We start from the raw sequence: 24,736 nt of genomic DNA on the forward strand, positions 1-24,736 counted from the left end.
GTTTTCGCTATCAGAACTATATATTTTTAATATAATATCAGTGTCCCAAATAACCATTAGTTAACCACACACCACTTATTGCGTATTACGTGTACAAATGTAATTCTTAACTATTGTTACTGTGATCTTTGTTTTTACACTTAAGACTCATACTAATTGATGAACAAAATTACTTTTGAGTTAAAAACGACTTCACGACGGTTTTGGTGCATACTTTCTGAGAAACGGTTGCAAGGTTTGTATAGTTTCACCATTTTGGTAAGAAACAAACAATATTATTCAACAGTTAAAAAAAAAAAAAGAAACAAAAAAAAAAAAAACGTTCATTTTGATTTAAAATGTGATCTACAGTAGAATCTAAATTACAAAATCATATGTCAGTTATGCTGTGGAACTGCTGGTAGTCTGTAATTAATTTTAATTAATATTTGTCGAAATATAAGTCAAATTTAGCAACCTTTTTTGATACTTATATAAAACATTTCCGAAAAACGCAAATGTCACAAATGTTATAACTTATAGTATAAAATATTTTGCTTAACTTATGTAAACAAATTATTGTTTAAATTATGTTTGTTAGATTTAATAATGAGGTTCGGAGCACACCTACTGTCTATTGACAAGTATTTTTCTGTGAAATTCTTTTTATAATGAACAATATTTTAAGCACTGTTATTACTTATTAGTTATTAATTATTATACAACAATACGCAACATTGTGTACACTTCTGGTTCGTAAAATAATGTGGTACATTGGGTGCGCGTGTCCGAATCGTCAAACTAATAGTAGTAGGTATACACTACTAGCTACATACATCCAATAAATATTTATTATTATAGGTATATGATTACTATAAATTATGAAACCCGACCCTGTGTTTAAAACTATTCTCGGCAACGATATTTCGATCAGGTGTGCACCCATAGGCCATACGTATTATTAAAATATACAGAATTATTGTTGGCCATTATTATATCGGTGTTATAATAGAGAGACGTTTTAAATTTTCAATATTTTACGGATACGTGATCTGTAGCAGTGAAAACTGAAATGCACGGACAAGCTGAGGCAACACATACCATAATATTAAACATATAATGATATAAACACATTAAATTATTATAAAATTGTAATGATGAAGTGACCTTGTGGTGGTTGTAATTATCTATATTATAAATTATAATATTATAACATTCAAAGATTATCCAAAAGTATATGCAAGTTCATGAAAAAAAATTTACTTTAGTTGGTGGAATTAAGTCATTGTTAATAACGTAAAGCTCTGCAAGTTAATAGTGAGCAAATGGCTAGTATTATATTTAAATCTAGAGTTAATAACGTGGAGAAAAAATTTACTTAACCCGGACAAAGAGAAGTTGATTATTTTTTTTTTTTTTAATTTCTACTTAGATCACCCAAAATATACAAATACAGTGATTGGGAAACTTTTAAATTTTTTGTAAGAATAATCATATATTTCATTGAAAATTCATCATATTATACTATTCCTTTTTATTTAGAATAATCTTCTAAATGATTAAATCAAGCTAAGAGTACTTAAAACCATACCAAGTGATAAAACAAAAAAATGATTAATATTACTTTTAACAGAGGATATAATGGCGTATAAATATGATTTTAACTGGACGTATTAAAATTTGAAATTTACAGAAAAAAAGTGTAGTTTGTTACTAGGTATGGATTTATTAGTTTGGCCAAAAAATCAAGAAAATACAACTTAACTTAAGCTTTAGTCTTTTTAAATAGTTAAATATGCCCAACTTTACCTCGGAACGGTGGCAGCCAATTAGTGTCGTCCATAAATGGCATCAAATTGTAGTACACGAACCAAAACGTCACATTGGATGGCGCAAACATACTCAACAGTTTAGTGGCCATTCTATATTCTGGGATTTCCTAAAAGAAACCATTAAGTGGCGAACGGTTGCGTTTAATTATTATTTTATTGTTTTTGGCGCAATTAGTTAAGTAAGTATTATTATATCGGTGAATAATTATTTATATATAGCATGTCGTATCGACAATTACTTCGTATCTGGGAGTTTCATTGAATGCGTGCCACGAGAACGGCAACTTCTGTTCCAATTCTAGAATTCCTTTTTCCGGATTGCATAAAAATTTTGTTTTCGCCTTGTGGTATCTGAAATAAAACATGATGCATCGGTAACATAACAATCGTGTCCGTCGTAAGCGTGAAATAAATAAACTTAATTATATTTTTGAAACACAGCGAAAGTCTGGTACCTAATCGATACTTCGGCACATCGTTATATCAATTAAGAGGTATATTATCCTGACCAACGATGGCGAGGTGATATAACATAAGGATGATTCAAAAATTCACATTCACCCCTATTTTTTCTTTAGTACACATATTCATGATTATATACTAAGACATTTTTATACAATTTATAAAATGTTTTTATAGATTAACATAAATTACTATAATAGCCTATTACTGATCATCTTCTAAATCTATCTATTATCTATAGTACATAAACTTAAACAACTCGAAAACCATATTAGTTTGAATTTCGGTTTAGATATACCAAAAGTTCTGCTCAACAATAATCTACAATAAAAATAGTAGTACTCATTAGAAGTTTTTATCGCCACATAATACGGAATACTCCTTAAATTGATTAAGTATGTAAAAATATAGTAATTAAATAAACTTCAAAATTCTAAAATTGGTTTTTTGAATAAAAATAATGTTTTATTCAAAGTAAAATGGGGTTGAGCATATGTTTGGTGAATCATCCTGTATACAAACACGGTAACGGGTCTTACTTCATTTCGTTGTCGACTGCTGTGTACGTTAGATCGTACAACCGATTCACTAGTTTGGGAACAATGCTTTGTATTTTTTTGCTCAAGTCGATGTATTCGCAAAACCACACAAACTAAAAAAATAAAAAGGAAACATTGTAAAAAAGCCGCGGATAACGCAAAAATAAAATATAAAATGTTTTCATTGTTTAAAATAATATATAAATATATGTGTCTGAACACTCTGAACACGACAGTCTCCGTATATTCGGTTGCGTAATGATTATTACTTGGTTGATCATTGTTTTGGTGTTGTCGATCACGTAAGAGATCAACGGCAACTTGAGCAATTGATTCACGCCGTCCATTATCTCCAGTCTGAGGGCGTTCATTTCGGTCGCTGAAATCATTCCAAACACACATGACATAATAGTATAATACATCGACGAATGCACACATCGTACAGGTAAAACGTCTCTGTCTGATTTACATACAACAGTGCAACAGTAATATGCAAAGTGAAACTTTCATACGCACAATACGTACGTTAACATCGTGTTTTAATGTTTTTCGACAAAGTACCAGAAATGATGTGAGTATACATACATCTTCACTATACACACTATATACTGTAGATACCTATAGACAAGTAACGTACCTACCTAGATACTACATTTATTCGACGTTTGCCCTCGTATACGAGAAGATTGACATTTTGCTCGTAAAGTGAATAAATTATTCAAAAATCGTTTCGTAAAATATGTACCAGTGGTGGATAACGAAGAATCTAATAGAAGCAACAACAATCCAAGTTATCGTGTACGTCTATGGGGTATAATATAAAATATGCAATATGTACGAATCGCATTTAATAAAGTATAGCTGTCGTATCTACGCCGTATCATCGTCGAAGTAGCATTTCTGCTGATATAATATACTATGTAATGGTAATAATAGTAATAACGCATATAATATACCGGATGGCTGTTAGGTAGACACCATCAATTTCAAGAAAAGTACTGGAAATATTTTTTTTTTACATACCGTTTACTGTGAAAGAGTATTAATTTTTTTTTTTAATATTAATATTTTTTTACCATTCTTAGCAAAATAGATATACAGCGTATATACTACTATATAGTATTTAAGATTTATCGAGTGAAGTATCGACCGATATTCAGTGGCGTACTAGGTACACTTGTATCACTCCATGTACATAATTTTCAACATTCAGATTTCAGGTAACAGATATAATGAGTGTTTACAAATATAAAATGTGATGACAATAATAATAATAATAATAATAATACATTTAAAACTAATTGAAGAAGAAGAGGGGCTCTCCTCTTTTAATCAGATTTAAAAACGTCACAAGTAGGTAGGATAAAGTCCGATTATTTTGTTAAAAAACGGTGACAATAATTTAGCTCCTTGACGACCTTAACGTTGCTGAACACACTAAATCGTATAAATAAAATAAAACCCACACAGAATCTACTTAAGACAATTGTTCTGAACCTCAATATCTGTGTCAATACTAATACTCTTAATCTTAAATTTTAATTCCGAACACAATATCAAACAGGCACGACATATTTATTACTTCCTAGATCCTACCACCGTACGATATATGCAATACGCGTTCACTGACATTTGGAGGTATAATGTGTCAAGCGGGAAGTGAATACAATTCATTATTATCACACAGCTCGTGGATCAGCTAAAAATCGATACAAATTGAAGCCGAATTAAAATTATTAGTTAAAAAAAAGTAGAAAATGTATGTCAAAGACATAATATAATATTATGTGGGTAAGTAGTAGTCACTAAAAGAGATATTTAATTTGTATAATTGCGTATATTATATTTTATTATGAGTATATTACCATCGGGTTATTTTTGGCACGACTAGAAATTGTTGAAAATATTCTTACGTATAAGGAAATCCTACGCGTATGTACACAAAAACTAGTTTTTTTTTGCAATCGTGTACGAATGAATTTATGCCAATGTATAATAATAATAATGATATGTTCAATGGAATGAGTGGGTAATTATGCGCGAAAAAAATTGTTCTCACTTCCCAACGACTTCAGTGAAAACATTTATGATCGTACACAACTTGAAATGTATTCAAGCTTAAAATAATATATTAATATTACTTACTATTTTACAGTCTATATTAATTATTATAAGCACTGATTTTTATAATTTAAATTTTAAGAAAAACTACTTAATACATTCCATGCAGCATATTTATAATAATATATAATATATTTTAGCGAATCCCTTGCCTAAGGTAGTTGTGTGTAAGTATAATATAATAAATTAATAAACTATATAGGTTAGAAACATATGCTTCTAAGTGCGAATCATATACCAGTACTAATATCTACGTTAACATTTCTTGCATGCATTTATATTAGAATATCGTCAATCTGGTTTAAAGCAGGTTTTGCCGGGAAGCGAAATAGGCCTGATTTGTAAAAAAATGTATTAGAAAATATTATAACGTGTTGTCAATAAGTTGTCATATTTAATTAACGTTGTTAGTATTTAAATCGCGTTTTATTATATTTGAGATATTCACTTAAATAAATAGTAATTGGAATATTATTATAAGATCAATGATAATTTTTTTACCTCGGGTCACACTACGTCATGTTTACATTTCTCGGACGGATAACGATCGATTGAATAGGTACCTAATTACATATTCAAAGGAAAATTCTATATTTTTAACTCTCCTAGAACCCGAATACACAGACGAATTTGAATATTTCTATAAATAGCAATATCTATTTGTATATAGCCTTTTTGTTTAGCCTTATTATTTTAAAGTAATTTTGACTTCACAAGTATGTTACTTAAATCAAAACTTATTAAATAAACAAGCCATTTAAAAAAAAAACGTTTTAATGAACTTATATTAATTTTTTGGTACCTATTTTTTAGTGAAATGTGGGTAGGTAGGTACTACACATTATATTAAATGTATATAGTTAAGTATTTTATGAAAATATTACAATTCATTGCAACAATTATCAAATAATAATGATAATAAAACGAGTTAGAGATGTTACGAAAATTCGACAAAATCCGAAAAAATTGTATTTATGATTCAATTTGAAATGCCTTCCAAATAGTCAATTTTAATTTTAGAGCCACGTTGTTAAGTAAAAATTACTTTTAAATAAAATAGCATGCCTACTTCAGTATGGTATCGAAAATAGATGCTACCAAGCCTGGGAATAAACGAGCTAAAGAGTTTAAGTTAATTTTAACTTTTAAACTTAATTTCTTAAATTAAATGTTTATTAACTTAATTTTAAACTGATTTTATTGATATAATCTTAATAAATAACGAGTTACTTGTAATCAAATTTCAGTTACGTTACTTTATAAATGTAAAAAAAAAATTTATTAATATTATTAATATTTTAATTTATAAATATAATAATAAGATTGTTATTAAAGGTGCATATTGCACAAACATTTACTTTTTATTATTTTTGTACCATATTAGTATATTACTGGCTACTTAAATAAAAAAATAACAAATTGAGTTAAGTAATTGTAAGTTTTCGTATAACTTTTAAGGTAACTGAGTTTAAAAAATATTAGGATACTATGAACTTTAAGCTATAAAATGTTTTCTATCAACTTAACTTAACTACATTAAAAATAATCATTGACTTGCACAGGTTTGAGTGTTACTATTTATAAAATTACAAGTCTTTCCAGTTACTGAACAAGTGCGTTGTGACAGGGTATAAAATTACAGCTGTAATATGAATGCGTATTTACTATTTAGATAACTTGACAAAAAAGTCAAAAATAAATCCGACAAATTCCACTCCAGAAATTTAGTGTTACCCTAAAAAATTATCACTTTGTATAACATCTGTTATATATTTATATAATAAAATATACAAAACATATACACGATACCTACATAATATACCAGGTTCTCTTATATCATTTTAAAGGACATCATTTATATTGATGATAGTTAAATGTTTTTTTTTTTTAAATATAGGTATATATGCACATACAATATTATAAATCCTTTCAGCGTCTTTTATAATACGTTTTATGAGTGAAAACCACACTTGTTTTTATCTTGATGAAAGTCTGAGGAGTAGTGGGCACTGAACGACAAAAGCAATTTAAAAAAAAATGTCTCTGCATCAAAACGCTCACCTATAGGTACATTTATATAATAGGTACGATATTATAGTGCAACTTCAATACGAATAATACGACGTACAATTATATGAATAGCAACATTGATATATTTTGTTCGGCTAGTGTTATATATGTATTATGTACCTAATTATACCTATATAAATTATAAGTATAATATTATAACCAAAATCAATAAATCGAATGTATAAAAGGTCCAACAGTCGTATAAAAAATAATACTTTGACTTTATTTCTAACATCTATTATTAAATATATTAATGTGGTTTGTAAGCAAAATATGTGTCTGACATAGCCTTTCGCCCGGTAAGTTCGATTTAATATTATTATATTTTATTTCATAGGTATTATTATCGTTATGTCAACACATCGTAATGACGTGCAATACAGGAGAACCATTTTATTCAGATATACTGCAGTAGGATAAAGTAAAGTAAAATTTCAGACATGAGATATTCAAGAAACTTCTTAAGAGAAATTTCTGGGAATATCTGAAATTTAAAAATTAAATTTTATTTTTTAATACACCTTACTTTTGTACTAAAAGAGTGTAAAAATTAAAAATATTTGTCAAATTTTTAAGTATATTTCATAACATAAAAATATATGGTACAAACTTTATCAACTTAAATATTTTGCTTTTAATCATAATTAATAAGTATTTACTTATACAAGTGATGATAATAATTAATATTCGCACTGTAATAGTCTGTACTATGTATGAAGTATTGATGTATACTATTATATTTTATGTTTATTACAATATAATTTTAAATATTTATCTATAAAGTATGGTAGTGACTATATTTCATGCATTTCAATAATTATAAACGATATATTTTAGAAATGCTAAAATCGGTTTAGTTTTTATTTAGACGGTGCTGTTAGTTGTTACATAGTCTAAGACGAAAATAATTAGTTAACAACAGTTTAGTACAGCATACAGTATGACCCAGTTTGTGTCACTACAATAAATAAAATTTATCAATTTGAAAAATATATACAATTTTCAATTTTCATTCTAAGACTTAGGCACTGTGCAGAAATCTATAGGTACGATATGAATAGGTAAACAGCAAAAATTATATGAAAAAACTTAATTCAATTAATGTATAATGTACATTAATAATAATATTAAACCATATATTAATAGTCCATGTTAGTTTTAAATATTGTCTTACAATTATTAAATAATTGTAATTAAATAACACACGTTTTGAACATTGACAACGAATTTAAAATTTAAAACTAGGTTAAATTGTATATGTGTAACCATCAATACAAAATGTACTCTTGTTTTTATTCTGCTTCAACTATAGTTGATTTCAACATGATTAAACTTGAGAAATACGACAGTGTGACAGTCTGATTTTATGGAGAAATAAGGCATGATGTTTTCTATGGCGTTTTCTAATGTGCCAGTTTTCCAGAACCTATTTCGTTCCATCTAAAGCGTTATCATAGAATCTAAGACTTAGATATTGGATGTAAAAGTCATGAAATCAACATCGTAGAGTAATCTGATTTATTATAACGAAAATATTTCACCTACAAAAATTGTATCTCCGTGCTCGGATGCCACAAAATAGTGAAGTCCTGTGTAGGTTTAGCATACCGTTTATATAAGTACGTATATATGAATTTCCGTAGGTATAACGTAAAATAATATTATCGAATAATAAATTACTATTTACTACATTTTTAAATAATTATAGGCTTAAAATACGTGGATGACGACTTAATTTTAGTGTTAATAGGTTAATTTTAACGAAGGATACTATTCAAAAGAGAGGTTAACTAAATTTTTATACACTATTCTTACAATTTTTTCTCTAGGCCAGTTTTGTGTCTGGTCATATTTTTGTCTGGCCATTTTTGTACCTTTTCAATGTTTTTATTTAGACATTTTATCTGTGAAGAACATTCTTAATGATGACATTTTTACCGACTAGTATTTAGACTAGTAGTTTTACCGACAATTTTTACCTGCCGCTACATATATCTATAAGGCTAACAAATATTCTTTTTTTAATTATTTTTTTTTTTTTTTTAATCAAACTCGGTCTTACGACGATAATAATTTTCATAATAATTTTAAAAATTACCAAAATAATTCAATTTATAAGAATATACAAATTATACATTTTAATTATTCAGAGATTAAATAAATTATGCTTCAAGGTCTTTCCGCGCACGTTGCTTCCGCGCCTACCTTCCTCGTCCGGATTATTATTATACTATATATAAGCATTATAAGCAGTTTTATTATAACTCATAGTTCATATTATAATGTATTATGTAGGTAAATACTTCAGAGTAAAAAAATTAACTATTTTTATAACATTTTTTATGTGGGTTTAATTCGAGTTGTGATCTAAATGAAATTATGTATTGAATATATTATTATTTTGTGATTATATCATGTTCATGTTGCCAATAAAAAAAATTCATCATTATCTAAATGGAATACACACTGGAGTCTCAATATAATATAAGCTATTTGATGTCTTTACGTTGTACATAATATTTATTTAAATTTTAATACCATAAATTCGAAACGTACATTTTTCTTCCGATTTCGTGTAGGACCATTTAATATATATATATATCGTTTTATTTATTTAATTAATTAATTAATGTCTTAAGCTAGTTTTTATAAAACAATTTTATTCAATAAATACAAAAAATTACAATTAATAGTAACTCATTAAGGATAAATACAAATGTATGTACACAATATAATACTATGTAGTTATTACAACCATATTATAACCACCTCCTCACTTTTCCCGCCTTATTTTTTTTCACAAATCCATCCAAATCGGATTTTTCTCGATTTATTCAATACCTACTTAATATTTAGTTACAACGGTATTATACTCTTGTCTCTTACTTTACAAAATGTATGCTAGTTTACAATAATAAAACAATGACGGATTACATATTTGTATGTGAATTACGTAAATTTCCTATTCAGTATTAAACTATAAAATACACTGCCATCGCGTATAATATAATACTTACATAATTTCTCGTATTATTTGTATTTATATTTTTTAGCTTCACACTGACATTGTAAAATTTGCCAACTTTATTGCGTCTGTTTTATATGGGATAATGGCTTCGGTCGTTTAAATTACTACCCCTATGACTACAACATAGTCGATCGTATCGGGAAATATAATTTCCTAGACGGTTAAAAATAAAATGTAGATTTCACAGAAGATTAAGCTCATTATATTGCTTGATTCAGTGTTATTGGTCCATGCCCCCTCCCCTCCAATCATGATTTAAGTATTGAGAGAGCGGCGTTGCCCCAATGTCTATCGCTATAATAGCTGTCGGATAGAAATGATATAATTATTTCTTATAACACACACGATCAAACGGCTTAAATGCGTATAGTCAAGTGGCGTTAGCTGAAGCCCTGGAGACAAGAAAGATGGATAGTATGGATATCGTCACCCTCCTTGTGTGGGTTTTTTTTGCTTTAACGGCCGGGCCGGTCGATTCAACATATCGATAACTTTTGATTTTGGTGCAGTTATTATAATAGTTATGTTTTCTGTTTGTCATTTTTTTTTCATATTGATCTCATTCGATTTTGAGCGAACATACAGCGAAACTGATGACGAAAGTATCTTATTCCGCCACCGCACTTAACAACATTCCTGTTTAATTGTTTATAGTTGAAAAACTAACCATGATGAAAAAAACTAAAAAGTCTTATCTATATTTACTACGGGGACCAATATCAGTCATTACATTCTTAATTAATAGTATTTTCCATTGCCAGATGACTAGATTGTTTGTGTAGTGCATTAAGTTATTTTCACTAATAAACCATCTTCCACAGAATCAAATAAACTTTATAAAGTTAAGAAGTTACCTATACCTATTAGCATAGACAACATTTAAGAATGGATATGAGGTGATTAGCACCCTCGTAATATATGCAATTTGTGGACTATCTGGAAAAATAAGGGACTTCGGCTTCGACATTTTTTCCTTGAAATTGCGACACTGCCCATTATAGTATTATAATGCTTTACACTTGTGTCCAGTGTAAGAACAGACACATGTATTCTTTATTCGACACCATTACTTGACCGTATAAAAATATCATTGAATATAAGTGAGAATAAATACTTCAAACTGTACATAGTATGATATAGAGGGTCTCTATAAATCACTTTATGTTCAGTCGAAAACTGTGTCATGAAGTTTGCAATTACATAGATAATATAGTCAATCCATATAGTTATGATACGTATAAATGAAGTATGTATGCATTCATATATGTATAAAAAGAGTTAGAGAGAGTGGAGTACTTACCGAATGGTATGAGAGGATAATATTTAGTTTTGATGACGTCGTACAATATTGTGCAGTACTTTTTTAGATTCGTAAATAAATCGTTTTGCATGAGATCTTTATAAAATCTGTCCAAATCTTGTGTCATATTTTGTGTATGTGCGTAATACGGCGATTGCATAAGTTCTTGCTGTCTCGCGTACAAAAACTCTGTTGTGTCATAAATCCGTTTTAATAAAAAAATAACGTTCATTATTAAATTTCCTGTTAATTCCTTTGAACTTAATATCGTTATTTGTATACTCACGAATAACGTGTTTTGTAGCTGACACGAAAACACCCTCGATGTGATGGAAAATTTGTACCACAGTCGGCTCGATGGTTTTCAAAACATTGCTCCAATACGCCGCCACAGTGTTTGACGATTCTTCCAGCATACTTTCAACGTATCTTATGAACGATATATGAACATCACGTATCAACTGGTCAACAAAAATTTAATTCGCCGATAACGTAAGAAAATGTCTCGATCGTATAGTATTATTATCAAATATTATAATATAATCAATATATTCACTTTATCATATTTAACCATAGAGCTATTGATAAAGTCCGAGACGTAAACAAACGCTTCTCCTTCCATCAACCGTTTCAAAAGTTTACCAAATTCTTCGTAGGCCATTTTTATCTGCAACCAAAATAATAACATATAATCATTTTTATTAGAAGTAGTTCACCGTTAACATGGTATTATAAGATATTGCAGTCAATGCATTCACTGCATTAAGTTTATTGTTGAACAATGAAACGCGAAAGACATTCGTTTTATCAAATATAACGAGACATTGAATTCATATTGTTTTGAATTTTTAACTCTGTTTGGACATTCAAATCTTACCAGTTTCTTATGTAAACACTTAAACATTTTAAACATATATTTTATGTTTTATTTTGTATGTTCTTGTATAATTTTAAAAAAAGTTACTGTTTCTCAGAAAAACGTATTATAATAAATTGTTTTAGCCTATAATTACATAATTCAAACAAAGAATAACCAGATGAACTTATTATTATATTTATATAGGAACATATACGCATGAACGAATTTGATTTTTTACAACAATCAGCCAACAAGGATCTGGGCTCCATGAGGTCTAGACTAAACTTAACACAATGTCTGGGGTACGGCCATGTATAAAACTAAAACTTATTGTTTAAAAACCACTGAGATGACATAACAGCAGAACTATTGCTATATACCCAGGTTTAGCTTATCGAGTAGGTATATTATACGCTTCCATTGAAAACAATGGCGCCCAAGAAGAAGAACTATGAAATATTATAAACAAGAGTAATTAATAATTATATATAGGCACACAAGCAACATCGCAAACAATAATTATTCTCGAAGAGTTAATTTTACAATACTATAGTTTAGTTCTTCCGAATCGTTTTTAATACAATATGTAGAGCAGTAGCTTGTGATTCCGTTTTCTTATATAAATATTTATATTGTTTATAATATTACATTTCTATGTAAAAAAGATATTCGATTAAAGTAGTTATAATATTGTGTTTCTGAAAGAGGGCTATATTAAAATACGCCCACCCCGGGGCAATTGGGTTTCACGCTGTGGTGCTGTTCTGTGTTCATTATAATATTGTTATGTATTCGGTTTGTATTCATAAAAATATAATAAACAATATTAAACATTAGTGTACCTAATTTAGGTTATCTTCTATTTCCATTGCATTGCTGAATATATAGAGTAGTTGTTCCTTAACTTATTTTCCTTATGGGACAATAGGTATTAAGCTACTTAAGGTTGCAGATCACATTCGATAAACTTTAGTACTTTCAATAACAAGAACTTCAAGGTCCAGGAAAAATAAACGCCACAGAGCAAACAAACATTGAAATATTCACAATAAATGATTAAAATGCATATTTGTATTAGTATTATTTCTTTCCTAGATAAAAATTGCTTCTCCAGTATTTTTTATTAAAAATTAAATTTTTTATATGGTTTTTTATAATATTTTTTAGTTTTTATGGGTTTAAATTAAAATGTTCAAATATTTACGGGCACCTATTTTTAAACAATAAATTATTGAGACACTTACGGTTATTCAACATTTAAGGTTTTCGATATTATTCAAAGAAGATTACTTAGCCGCATTCTAATAAGTATATTTATTACAATAATAAATTATCGTGTATTTCCATTCAAAATAGTGAAAAAAAAAACAAAAAACTATCACACTTTCTTCCTAGAATTTACATCGAGTTCGATCACAAGCAGCATCACCACACAAAATATTATGACCCAGTCAAAGTTGTAACATCATTCTTGATCGATATGTTTTCATATTAAAATCTAAGTAGAAACGATATTGTTGGTAGAGGAAAATAGTTAAAAACTAAATTTAATAATATCAATATTGCTATTTTTTAATAAAATTCCTATACCTTCTTTAAATTAACTTATTGTATTAAATTATAAAAATTTTAATTATTTGTACTAATAATAAAAATCAAAAAGGTGGGAAATGGGTAGATTAGGTGTCGTTTGAGGCATTGTAATGGATGTGTTAAATTTTGAATTCAATGATATAGAATTATTGTATACGAAAGATGATTCTGAGCAAAGACGGTCGGCAACCTGTCAGTACTTATATATTACAATAATAATAATAAGTACATACCTAAATATTACTATAATATCATTGCTATTAAAGTAATTTTTGACGAAAACACTATATTTGAATATTTTATTGTGTATATAAAAGTAATAACACACTTTAAAAGTTTGAAATCCTCCTGAAAAATATTTTTAAATTATAACAAAAAGGTAAAATTGTTATTCTTTGTTTAAATATTTAACTGCGTCTAAATGAGAACTTAAAATAAATATAAAATACGTACATTTTATAAGTTTTTTTATAAGCACTTAAACTTCAAATGTTGACAAAATTTATTAATTTGAAAATTTGCAAACTATTTAACATTTAAAAAATTACAAAACATTTACATTTTACAGCGAAGGATTGAAAATTTAAAACAAAGTTCTACTTAAATAATTTATTCTGTAACCAAAAAATTCCGAAAAAATATATGAAAATAGAATATTTTTAAAGTTATTATAAGTTCAAATTGGACGAAATTACATATTAAATAACCAAGAATAACGATTTTAGTAAGTTATTATAAGTTCAAATTGGACGAAATTACATATTAAATAACCAAGAATAACGATTTTAGTAATATTTTTGTAATATAAAAATATTATTCGTGGGTACTTGAATTTTTTTAAGTATTATATTATTGTATACAAATACGATAATATGCAAAATAATATTAATTCAAACTACCGATACTACGAATAATAACAATATGAATATAACATAAAACATCCTAGGCCGACAAACCGTCTTCGCTCAGAATCATCTTTTGTATACATTGATATTGTATCATTAAATTCAAACGTATCATCATCCATACAGTGACCCACTTGTAACCTACTGTACAGCAGTGTCACCCACTTACCCGCTTTTTAAAATAAACATCTCGAGAGAGTTGAAATTTCACATTAAATTGTATACAACAGGCATAATCCGCATATATTAAATGTTATAATATATTACGTTATAAATGTATGTTAAATTTTTAAATGTACGTGGATGTATAATAACTGTAGGATAATATTTATGGTTAAATTTTCATAATATCATGATAAATTATGTAATGTTGCATAGCAAGACTTTCATTCTAACAATTGATGCAAATTAATACATAACTGAAATTAAAATTCTTATTTTGTTTTGACTTAGTGTCTAAATTGTAATGAAATACAATGTGTAATGAATAAATGAAGATATTTTTATTAATAATCAAGTATAATATTTTTTTATTGAACTTTAAAAATTATTGTGGATCTAAGATTAACTTTTTTTTTTATTAACACCAATTTTGACTTATGAGAAACCTTGTACTTATTACATTTTCAACATTTTTGGCCTAGTGAAAAATTATTTATACACAGTAATTTTCAAAAAATCATAAAGTGGCCGTGCTTACTAATAGCTTAAAAAGAGTAAAAATATTTTGAAATGTTATCAGGTATAGAAAATGGTGTTTTGTAAAAATCTAAAGTAAGTATCTATATTGCTTTTTTTTACAGTTACACTAAAAAAAACTATATCGATTTTGTCAAAAACTGGGGTTTGTGTAAAAATACACCTTGTCTTGTTATCAGGCATTTGAAACTAACTAATTTTTTCTTTGTACCCCCTTAAAGTAAAAATAAATTCACATACCTGTCAGAATTGATGTTGAAAAAGAAAATCGAATAATTTTTACTACCCAAAAAGGTGATAACAGACAAGAAAAATAAAACAAAACACATATTAATGTAATTTCAATACCACTTAGAATTTAAAATATTATTATCTATAGTAATGAAAAATGTTAATCTCCTACTTATTTGAAAGACATAAATACAAAAACACCTAGCTAAGTGCGTCTGTAAGCACCAATGACAGAAGTGAATACTTAAATGAACGTTTAACTTTTATTGGAATAAATATATTTTACATGAATCTATAAATATATATAAAAAACGAATATATGCATAGAATATTTATTATAAATAAAAAAAAAAACAAATTTAATTTACGTTTAACGATGACCGTTAAATGTGTTAAACAGTGTGATGTCGCCTATTTGATATGAACTGTTCTCTTCAAAAACAATTTTATAATAACAGTCTAGAATAGTATCTATTATAAAAGGTAGTCAATTAATATTATTGTTTAACCGATTTAGAGTAACGCTTTCCTTGTCACCTTAGAAGAGCAAATCAACATTAAAAAAAAAAAAAAACATCTATGGTTCCTCAATTTGCCTTGCAAAGGAAAAATATGTAGAAGCGTATTGCTGTGTTATTTTTAACATCTTGATCAAAAGTAAGTTAAATAATGATTCGATTAGTAGAACAAACTTATTATGTACAACTTTAAATGTTTGATTTTTCAGTTTAAGTTTTTTGAGTTGTTTTGCTATGTAGCTCCATAAATTATATAAATTTTCAATATTATACACACAGTGTGTAAAAAAAAGAATAGAAGTAACTATTACAACACAGTAGGGTCTTGTTGATCCGAACACAGATTAATCAGAAAGACGTGGTAGTCTGAACTCTGAACGAACTTGAGAATTATCACACCACTATATTTATGGACATATTTTTCAGCAGACCCAAACAATAATAATCATTACAAATAATCATGATACTATGATAATAGTTAGTAGATAATATAACTAATAAATACATAATTGTTTGTTTTGTAACAATTACATGTAAATTTATACATTATAAATTATAGTAATAAATTTAAAAAATAATAATTGCTAAGTTTAAATTGCAAGAAAATTGATGTTAATAAAGCCATAGGTAATCCGGACAAATCAGAAATCCATACGACCTCTTTCGCTAATCCCGCCCAGATTAACGAGACACTATTTCAGTACCTATGTAATAATTGTTGTTCTAATCAATATTTTTATTGATTTTTATTATCATTAATATAATAAAGAAAAAAAATTTTTAATATTAATTATTTGAAAATGTATAACATAAAAGCTAACTGAATTTGTTGGTTATTTCTGTACAGCCTGCAGGTTATGTATGTAATGTTAAAGTGATTGTATGAATAAAATATCACTCACTAAATATACCAACGAATTTATACGAAATAATCGGACCCGACTGTCAACCAGAAAAAGTCATGTCATTCCTCAGGACCACAGAAATAGAGAAATACATTTAAGCAACAAAATCCCCCCTATTATATTGTAACCAAATTATTACACAAAACATGTTTTAGCATAATATTATTTTAATCTAAGTATAAAGTTAATGGCCTATGTCACCAAAGCTACAAAAAGATCAATGAAAAAAAAAAAAATTTTAAAAAATATCACTCACGTTGTCGATAAACCAAACTATAGATTTCCTAATGGTTTGCCCAGTGTCACCTAATGCAGTCCATATTTCGTTGACGATCTGCGGTAACGATCCCATTTTGTCCCTAACAAAAAAACAAAACGAGTAGATATATTATTATCAATAATTATTTATTTACCGCGAACCGTAAGCAGGTACATTTCAAACACGCTCAACGGTTATATTACAATTTCATAACACATTCAATTTCTACAGTGCACGTTGAACACTTACATAAACGACATGTCCTCCATCATTGCAATGTACAGCCCGTGGATATCTTTCAAATAAAACTCGTTGGCGTTGTAAGAATTATTGAATACCTTTCTGAAGTACGCCAAATCTTCTTCTAGTACGTGGAAGTTGCTATACAAATTATGTAAATAATGGATTTAGAATAAACATTATTCATAAAATATAGTAGACAGCCAGGCAGGCTTTCCCGTTTAAGTGTATATTCTCATTATTTCGTAAGGTTTTTAATTTTTTTGAAAATAATATTTTTCATAATTATTAATATTTCACATTTCTTTATTGTTATTATTTTTAGTTAGTGTAATTTTTTGAATGACAGCATATATTTTACAACATTATATTCATGAACAACTAAAACAGTTCAAAGAAAAATTTTTATGTTTTCGTTTAAATAAGTAATTCCGTAATATTAAAACTCCAAAAAGGTATATAAGTAATTATTTATAATACAATTTTTATTTAGTATTGTATCAAACCAATTCATGAAGATGAACATTGTATTCAATTTCCAAGCTTTAGCGTAAAAAGAGCCAAACATGTTTGAAATTATAATTTAGTTAATACTGCTCCAGAAGGTGCCTAACAAGTATTTAGTAATGACGAGTAATGACACATACGACATACATAACAGACATGACATAAACTCATGCCAAACATTATTTGCATCAACACAAAGCAATTCATTTATTCCGCCCGCCAAAGAATTAAACATTTCAAATGTTAAATAATGCAAAATAGTGAAAATAATTTTAGAACTAAAACATAATATTACACAAATAATCTCAAAAGTTTTTTTTAACCTTTTAATAATGTGGTTTCGAGGGTAAACTTTTGACAATCAAACGAGAATGCATATTTGTATGCGATAACCACGTGTAGGTATTTTTTTTCCTGAATATAAGTGATTTAAACTTATACATTTTTTAATGCAAAACTTTTTGTCGATAATGATTTAAAGTTCTTAAAATTTGTATTGCGTCGGCATTCGGCAGGCTCTCGTAGCTTCTGCGATGTGCGGTGCCTCTGTGTGCCTGTTTTACGACTTTTTAACCATGTATATATTTTCTGTTACAAGATATACATTAAAACACTTTTTAACTGAGTAACATGATAAAACATATTTACTTCCTTCATATTATACAAAACGGAATGAATATTAGTGAACATCATATAAAATAATGTACAATATTATATGAACTGGAATTGTTAACTTCTTTTTTAAGATTTTAAAAAATACATTCGTTAATAAATGTGATTGATTTTTCAGGAGTGTTGGTGGTTTTGAAAATTAATTGGGTGTCGAGGATATTAAACAATGTAGTCATCATCTTCAGAGTATAATATACTGTTTTATAATGTAATTTATAAAACCTCAAAATATGCCTGTATAACCCCTATGATTAACTCAAATATATTACATTATTTATTAACTAATTAATGGTTTTAAGTGGTAAGTAGTTCAACTAATTTGTATTTAATCAAAGTTTAACTATTTGAACTCAAACTTTTTTTATAAATAATCGATTAAATCGAAATAATGCTTGAAAATTTGAACATTGCCTATATAGATATCTTATGTACAAAAGGCGATCCATGGATATCTATAACATACTTTGTTCTAATACAATATTGTTTTATATTAATAAACCTTTGTGATATCAAAGTGAACCAACTTTGAGCACACCGAATTCATGCTTGAACAAGTTAAACTTCTAGGAAAGGGTTATATTTTAGTTTCTACGTACTAATCAATAAACCAAAAGTATTTGGTATTTAATTATAAAACGAGGCACCATATTAATCACATTTAGTAAGTATAATAAATCAATCAATTTTTATTATAAAGATTTTGTCTTTTTAAGTATCTAATCTTTAAGTTTAAAGAAAACAAAAATCACAATACCTTATATCATTGAGAAATCCTTGTATTTCAGGTTTTGTATCAGCCCAAATACCATTTGCAGTTTCCACAGTCTGAGATTTTATGTAATGTGTCCAAAACTCAGTTGTATCTTGAATATAACACCAGGTACGGTTAACCGATGTACGTAACGCACTCTAAATGCACACGCACACATTAATATTACAATGTATTATTTATTATCAAATTGTCAGTTGAATACTTCTTGTAAATTATAATATAGTGAATTTGATAATAATATATTTTAATTACCACAATATTGTCTTTTAAATCGATTCTCCATTCCAATGAAGAAGAGAGTAATCTAGAATGGTTAAGGCTTAAAGAAAATCCAACATCTGGAATAATTACATTGTTTTCGGTTCTCCATATGTTAAATTTAGCATTTTTACTTTCCAACATATTTCCGGACATAAACAATTGTTTTGTGGCATCTAAAATATTCAATTCAAGTAAAAATAAGTCACGAATTGAATGAATAAATAAACATAATTAAATATACTATAGGTACTACTAGACATTAGGCAAAGTACCAATTAATTGTCTAATGCTGAGCATAGCACTGACTGTTTTACAGTTTTGATGATGTGTATGGTTTTTTTTTTAAATTTATTTTCTTGTAGTTTAATATTTTAAAACTTATTTAGAACTTACAATTTAAAAAAGTTTTACAAATTGTATATAAGAATTTTCTAGGCTTGTCATAATTTTTAAAATATTTTGGTTCATTTTGAATTATTTATGGGCATTAGGAAATGTTACCTTTAAAAAATATGTTCTCTCAAAAATCTTGAAAGAGGCTTCTAAGTTGTTCAAACAACGTATTGAGTTCAAATTTTTGGAAAATTCATCGAATTGCAAAACTCGGTAATTTTTTTTATTGCAAATTAAAAAAATGTTTAGTGTAAAGTCATTAATTATTAACTATGAGCATTTTAGGTTAAAGTGTGGACGACATGTGAGTATAATATTCAAACGTAAAATAACTTTTTATTGTTGGATCATTTTTGTTGTTTTGCTATTATTCAGAAATATTAAACTAAGAAACTGGAAACGTTCCACTTTTGCAATTATATTTTTTTTATACAAGATTCAATTTAAAAAAGTTATGAATTGTAGACTATTTATAGCACGAATCCATTCACATCGTTCAACAGTGGTTCGGTATTAAATTATAAATTATTATCTAATAATAGCAAAAAATATTAGTATGCGATTTGTTTTTGACAAAAAAAAGTGTAAACAAAAGTTTTACTAATATAAATATAAATGTATATTAGCGTAACCTTGGAAATAAAGGCTAAAACTTTTGCCAATCGAAATCGTTTTTTATAGTGTACTTTGAATGATTATTGAATTCAAATTTACATCCATTAAATTAAGATCATTTTATGACAAATGCCACCTTCTATAACAGCAGAACGACTTGCTTGTATATTTTTTTTAATTAAATAATATGTGAAGAAATGAAAAATGTAATACAATACTAATCGATATTATTGACTAAACTATTCGTCCTTACCCGGAGTGAAATTAATAACTAGATTAGTGTCTTTCTGTGGAATATTGATGTAAAATTTCCCAACAATATTTTGATCATCTCCTCTTCGTATCAGTCCGTTCACATAATGTGTTCCTTGAAAATTACTGTAATTTCCATAGATAAAAGTAGTATCGTGGATTGAGTATTTCTAGTTCACAATATTATGTATGTTAGTTTTTTCTTTTTCGTAGCTATAATTTATAATTTAAAATATTTACCTCGATCAGTAAAGTTTTATTGAAAAAATCCAATATACCTTTACCATCCCAATACTGATCTGGTAAGTATGCTCGTTTATAAGTAACATTGTTGTGGAAGTAATGAAAGAACTCTTGTGATTTAAAAGTACCAGCAGCATCTAATTTAAATCTAAAAATAATGATTATGTTTTCGTCAGTGATTTTGTCTAACCGTATTTAATTGATTGGAATGTTTTAGTTGAAAAATTTATGAACATGGTCTTACTTCTCGTCGTTCATAAGTACAATCATTCACATAACTTATAATAATTAATTGTTACCTGGTAATTAAATGTCTTCCTTTAAGGGATAAAAAGTAGTTTCGTTTAGACTTGGCCGAATTGTTTTCAATCAAGCAACCAATGGTAAACTTTCGTCTTGAATCCAACGCATAGTCGTATTCAGCATTTAAATCGAAGAGTATCGAGTTACCACGCGAATAGTTTCCTCTTATTGTAACGTTCTAAAAATATGACGAATACAGTAATAATCTATAGATATACATACGTAAAATACATTTATAAATAAATGTCATTTAAATATTAAAATGATTGCACCACTAGACAATTATCATGAATCAAAAATCTAAAAAACGAAAATAGACATCAACTATTTTAAAATACTAAATATATAAAAACAGTAGTATACATCGTTGAAAATAAAATGCACTAAAGACATATTTAAGTGATACGAACATTTATATATACTCGATATAATTATAGTAAATGTTGTTTATGTCATAGAAAACCTAATCTATGTCAACTATCATACCATAATACAATAAGTAATAACTGAAAATAAAGTAATTTTTAATAGTTTTTATTTTTGTGGAGGAATTATAGTTTATAAATTAATAATTATGTGGTCTTATTTATCAAACGAAACACACTATTTTAAACACAAATTCGTATATTATTTATAATTTGGTAGTTACTTTTCTGATTCAAATAATGTTGGTAACGTTCATCTCCCCATTATTCCAAATAAAAGAGCCTCATATCTTATTATATAACAATAAATTAATAAACTACCTACCATTGAGTATAAATTGCAGTTACTAAAATTGTGTACTCTGTAGATAATGAAAAATAGAAATTGACTACTCCATGTTTATGTGACAACGCCAAGCTTAATATAAATGTGTAGTACGAAAAATGTATATTTCAGCCTCTGATGTATTGTCGATTTATGGTATACATTCAATGATACTGCCTACTAATTGTTTTGAAAATGTCTTCACACCGCTAATATTTGCTAATCAGATGTATGAATAGATTACATGCTTACAAATTTACCAGCAAAACTGGTAATACTGTTATAATTAATCATAACTGTGTGAAGTTTAAATTACCGACATAGATAAATACATTTGTGAACTAGAAACCAGACAGCTGTTAAGTACATTTTTATAAGTGAATATTTAATTAAAATTTTGAGGTCCGGGCTATCTCAAAAAAATATGTAGACAAAATAATTTTTATAAATACAATTACAGTATATATCTAATATTTAAACAAGATTAAAGTCGACTACCCGCTACAATTCCTAGTTTATTTACTCTAGACTTCTTATGCTCGAATTACTTACTTTTTGGAATGAAGGGTGGTACAGTAACACAGCTATACGATGTCTATTGACTTTAGACTCAAGTTTTCTCCAATCAATTCGATAACCGAGTACGTATTTATCGTCCGGCAAAGCTCTGTGCTGTATTAGTGTCATCTGAGACATCAAATATTTAGTGTCTGTCTCTATGTCACTGATGATTGAGAAATTCCTCCTGGGATATGCTACGTTTATGTCGATTATTTTCCCATATTCAGTGGGTGTCTTCAAACAAAGTTCGAATTATTTAAATCATCCAATTTAAAAATTAAATAAATACTTATGGAGTGTCAGCGCACTATTGGTATTCCCTCTCTGAGAAACGTGAAATGTAGAAAATTATCATTCAGCAAAACCAATTTTGTGTTTTTTGCTTTAATATTAGAGTGGATTGATTTATAATAAAACTTAAAGTGAAAAACGTTATCAGTTTTTCATATTTTAATTTGTTGGCTATTTTACAATATTTTTTTATTTTTCTACAAATGATGAGTATATAAAATATTACAATTATTCAAAAATGCTCATATGTCATAGAAAATGTAAGATATTATAAAAACACAAGTGTATAAACAAAGATAATGTTGTTAACTTTAAATTTGATGGTAAACCAATGCACTCTAATATTAAATCTAACCAGGCAAGTTTGTTACAACAAGTTTGTTGGGCAAGGATCAAAGATATAAAACAAATAGTGCACTGACATCTTATCTCATTTAATAACAATCGTGAACTTCATACCGAATTATGATAATCAACCCTTAGTGCCGAGTTCATCCAGGCTTCGGGGTTCAAAACTATTTTTATATTTCTTGAATAAGAGTCATCATTATCGTCTACATAATGTGAATTGATCACGATGCTTCTGTTGAAATTAATCACTGTAAATAAATTATCAAAAAAAAATGTTAATTAATTTTTATTGAATTAAAAAAAAATGCGTATCTATCATTCGTATAATAAAGTTAACTAGGTTTATAACGGAAAAAAATAACAAATATTTCATAGGTTTTAGTTATTTTAATAAATTCTTTCTAATACAATAAATATAATATTATTCTACAATAAATTATATTTAAGTAAGTATGTACCCTATATTTTTTCTTAAATCTATATGGCCTTTGAAATTAAACTGTTGGTGAACGTAGTACAGTTAAAACCTTGTAACCTGTAAAATTCCCACGTACCTATATTACTGGTAGCTATTACTATAATGAATACAAATTGTTTAGTAATATTTACCTAGCCGGCTAATCTAACATATTTATGAAAGTAAGTTACATCATACAGGGGAGGAAGCAACCAAAGGGGGTAATTTATTGTTATTAATTAATTTATCTTTAAAGGCTTCCTGTGCCGATATTGGCATTTTTGGGATCGGCTGAAGTTTTAGTTAAATGCAAAACGCAAAATTTCATAGCTTTCTTTCTCGTTTCTACATTTTTTGTGTTGCAAATAAAATAATTTTACAGAGTTTTAGTTTGTACCAGATTGCTTATTTTGTAATTAATAATAGGCATGTTATAATTCAGCCTGTATTAACTATAAATACAAATGAATCGAGCATAACCAAAACCAGAACAATTTGATACATTGTAAAAAGCAAAAACAAACATTTATTATATTTTACCAAATTTTATAAAATGCAGACATTTTGTCACCGCCGCTTATAATTTGACAATGTATATCATTTTAAAAAACACTTATAATTTTATATTTAAATATTCAACATTATTTACTCCACATGCTTATAATATGTATTTGACATATAACATTGTCTTTTTTTAGATACTCCATAATACATTTTTAATTTTTAATATATATTCAGGAATCAACACATTTGCATTTCCAGCTATAA

At 27.3% G+C, this 24,736-nt stretch overlaps 1 protein-coding gene across 1 annotated transcript in view; it reads right to left on the reverse strand.

Annotated features, from left to right (window-relative positions):
- The window catches only part of LOC111035809, a 108,706-nt gene that overhangs the window by 35,390 nt on the left and 48,580 nt on the right, over nt 1-24,736 (reverse strand). Inside the window, exons 49-64 of the mRNA XM_022317591.1 lie at nt 23,620-23,759; nt 22,861-23,103; nt 21,555-21,736; nt 21,253-21,403; nt 21,014-21,182; nt 19,744-19,925; nt 19,474-19,628; nt 17,550-17,681; nt 17,298-17,400; nt 11,888-11,998; nt 11,618-11,792; nt 11,332-11,520; nt 3,082-3,191; nt 2,813-2,925; nt 2,051-2,162; nt 1,789-1,918 (exon numbers count right to left, since the gene is read on the reverse strand). Coding sequence (XP_022173283.1) covers nt 1,789-1,918; nt 2,051-2,162; nt 2,813-2,925; nt 3,082-3,191; nt 11,332-11,520; nt 11,618-11,792; nt 11,888-11,998; nt 17,298-17,400; nt 17,550-17,681; nt 19,474-19,628; nt 19,744-19,925; nt 21,014-21,182; nt 21,253-21,403; nt 21,555-21,736; nt 22,861-23,103; nt 23,620-23,759 — 2,397 coding nt within the window. The remainder of the gene's footprint in view (nt 1-1,788; nt 1,919-2,050; nt 2,163-2,812; nt 2,926-3,081; nt 3,192-11,331; nt 11,521-11,617; nt 11,793-11,887; nt 11,999-17,297; nt 17,401-17,549; nt 17,682-19,473; nt 19,629-19,743; nt 19,926-21,013; nt 21,183-21,252; nt 21,404-21,554; nt 21,737-22,860; nt 23,104-23,619; nt 23,760-24,736) is intronic.

This window comes from Myzus persicae, unplaced genomic scaffold (genome assembly GCF_001856785.1).
Source record: "Myzus persicae strain clone G006 unplaced genomic scaffold, MPER_G0061.0, whole genome shotgun sequence".
Lineage (NCBI taxonomy): Eukaryota > Metazoa > Arthropoda > Insecta > Hemiptera > Aphididae > Myzus > Myzus persicae.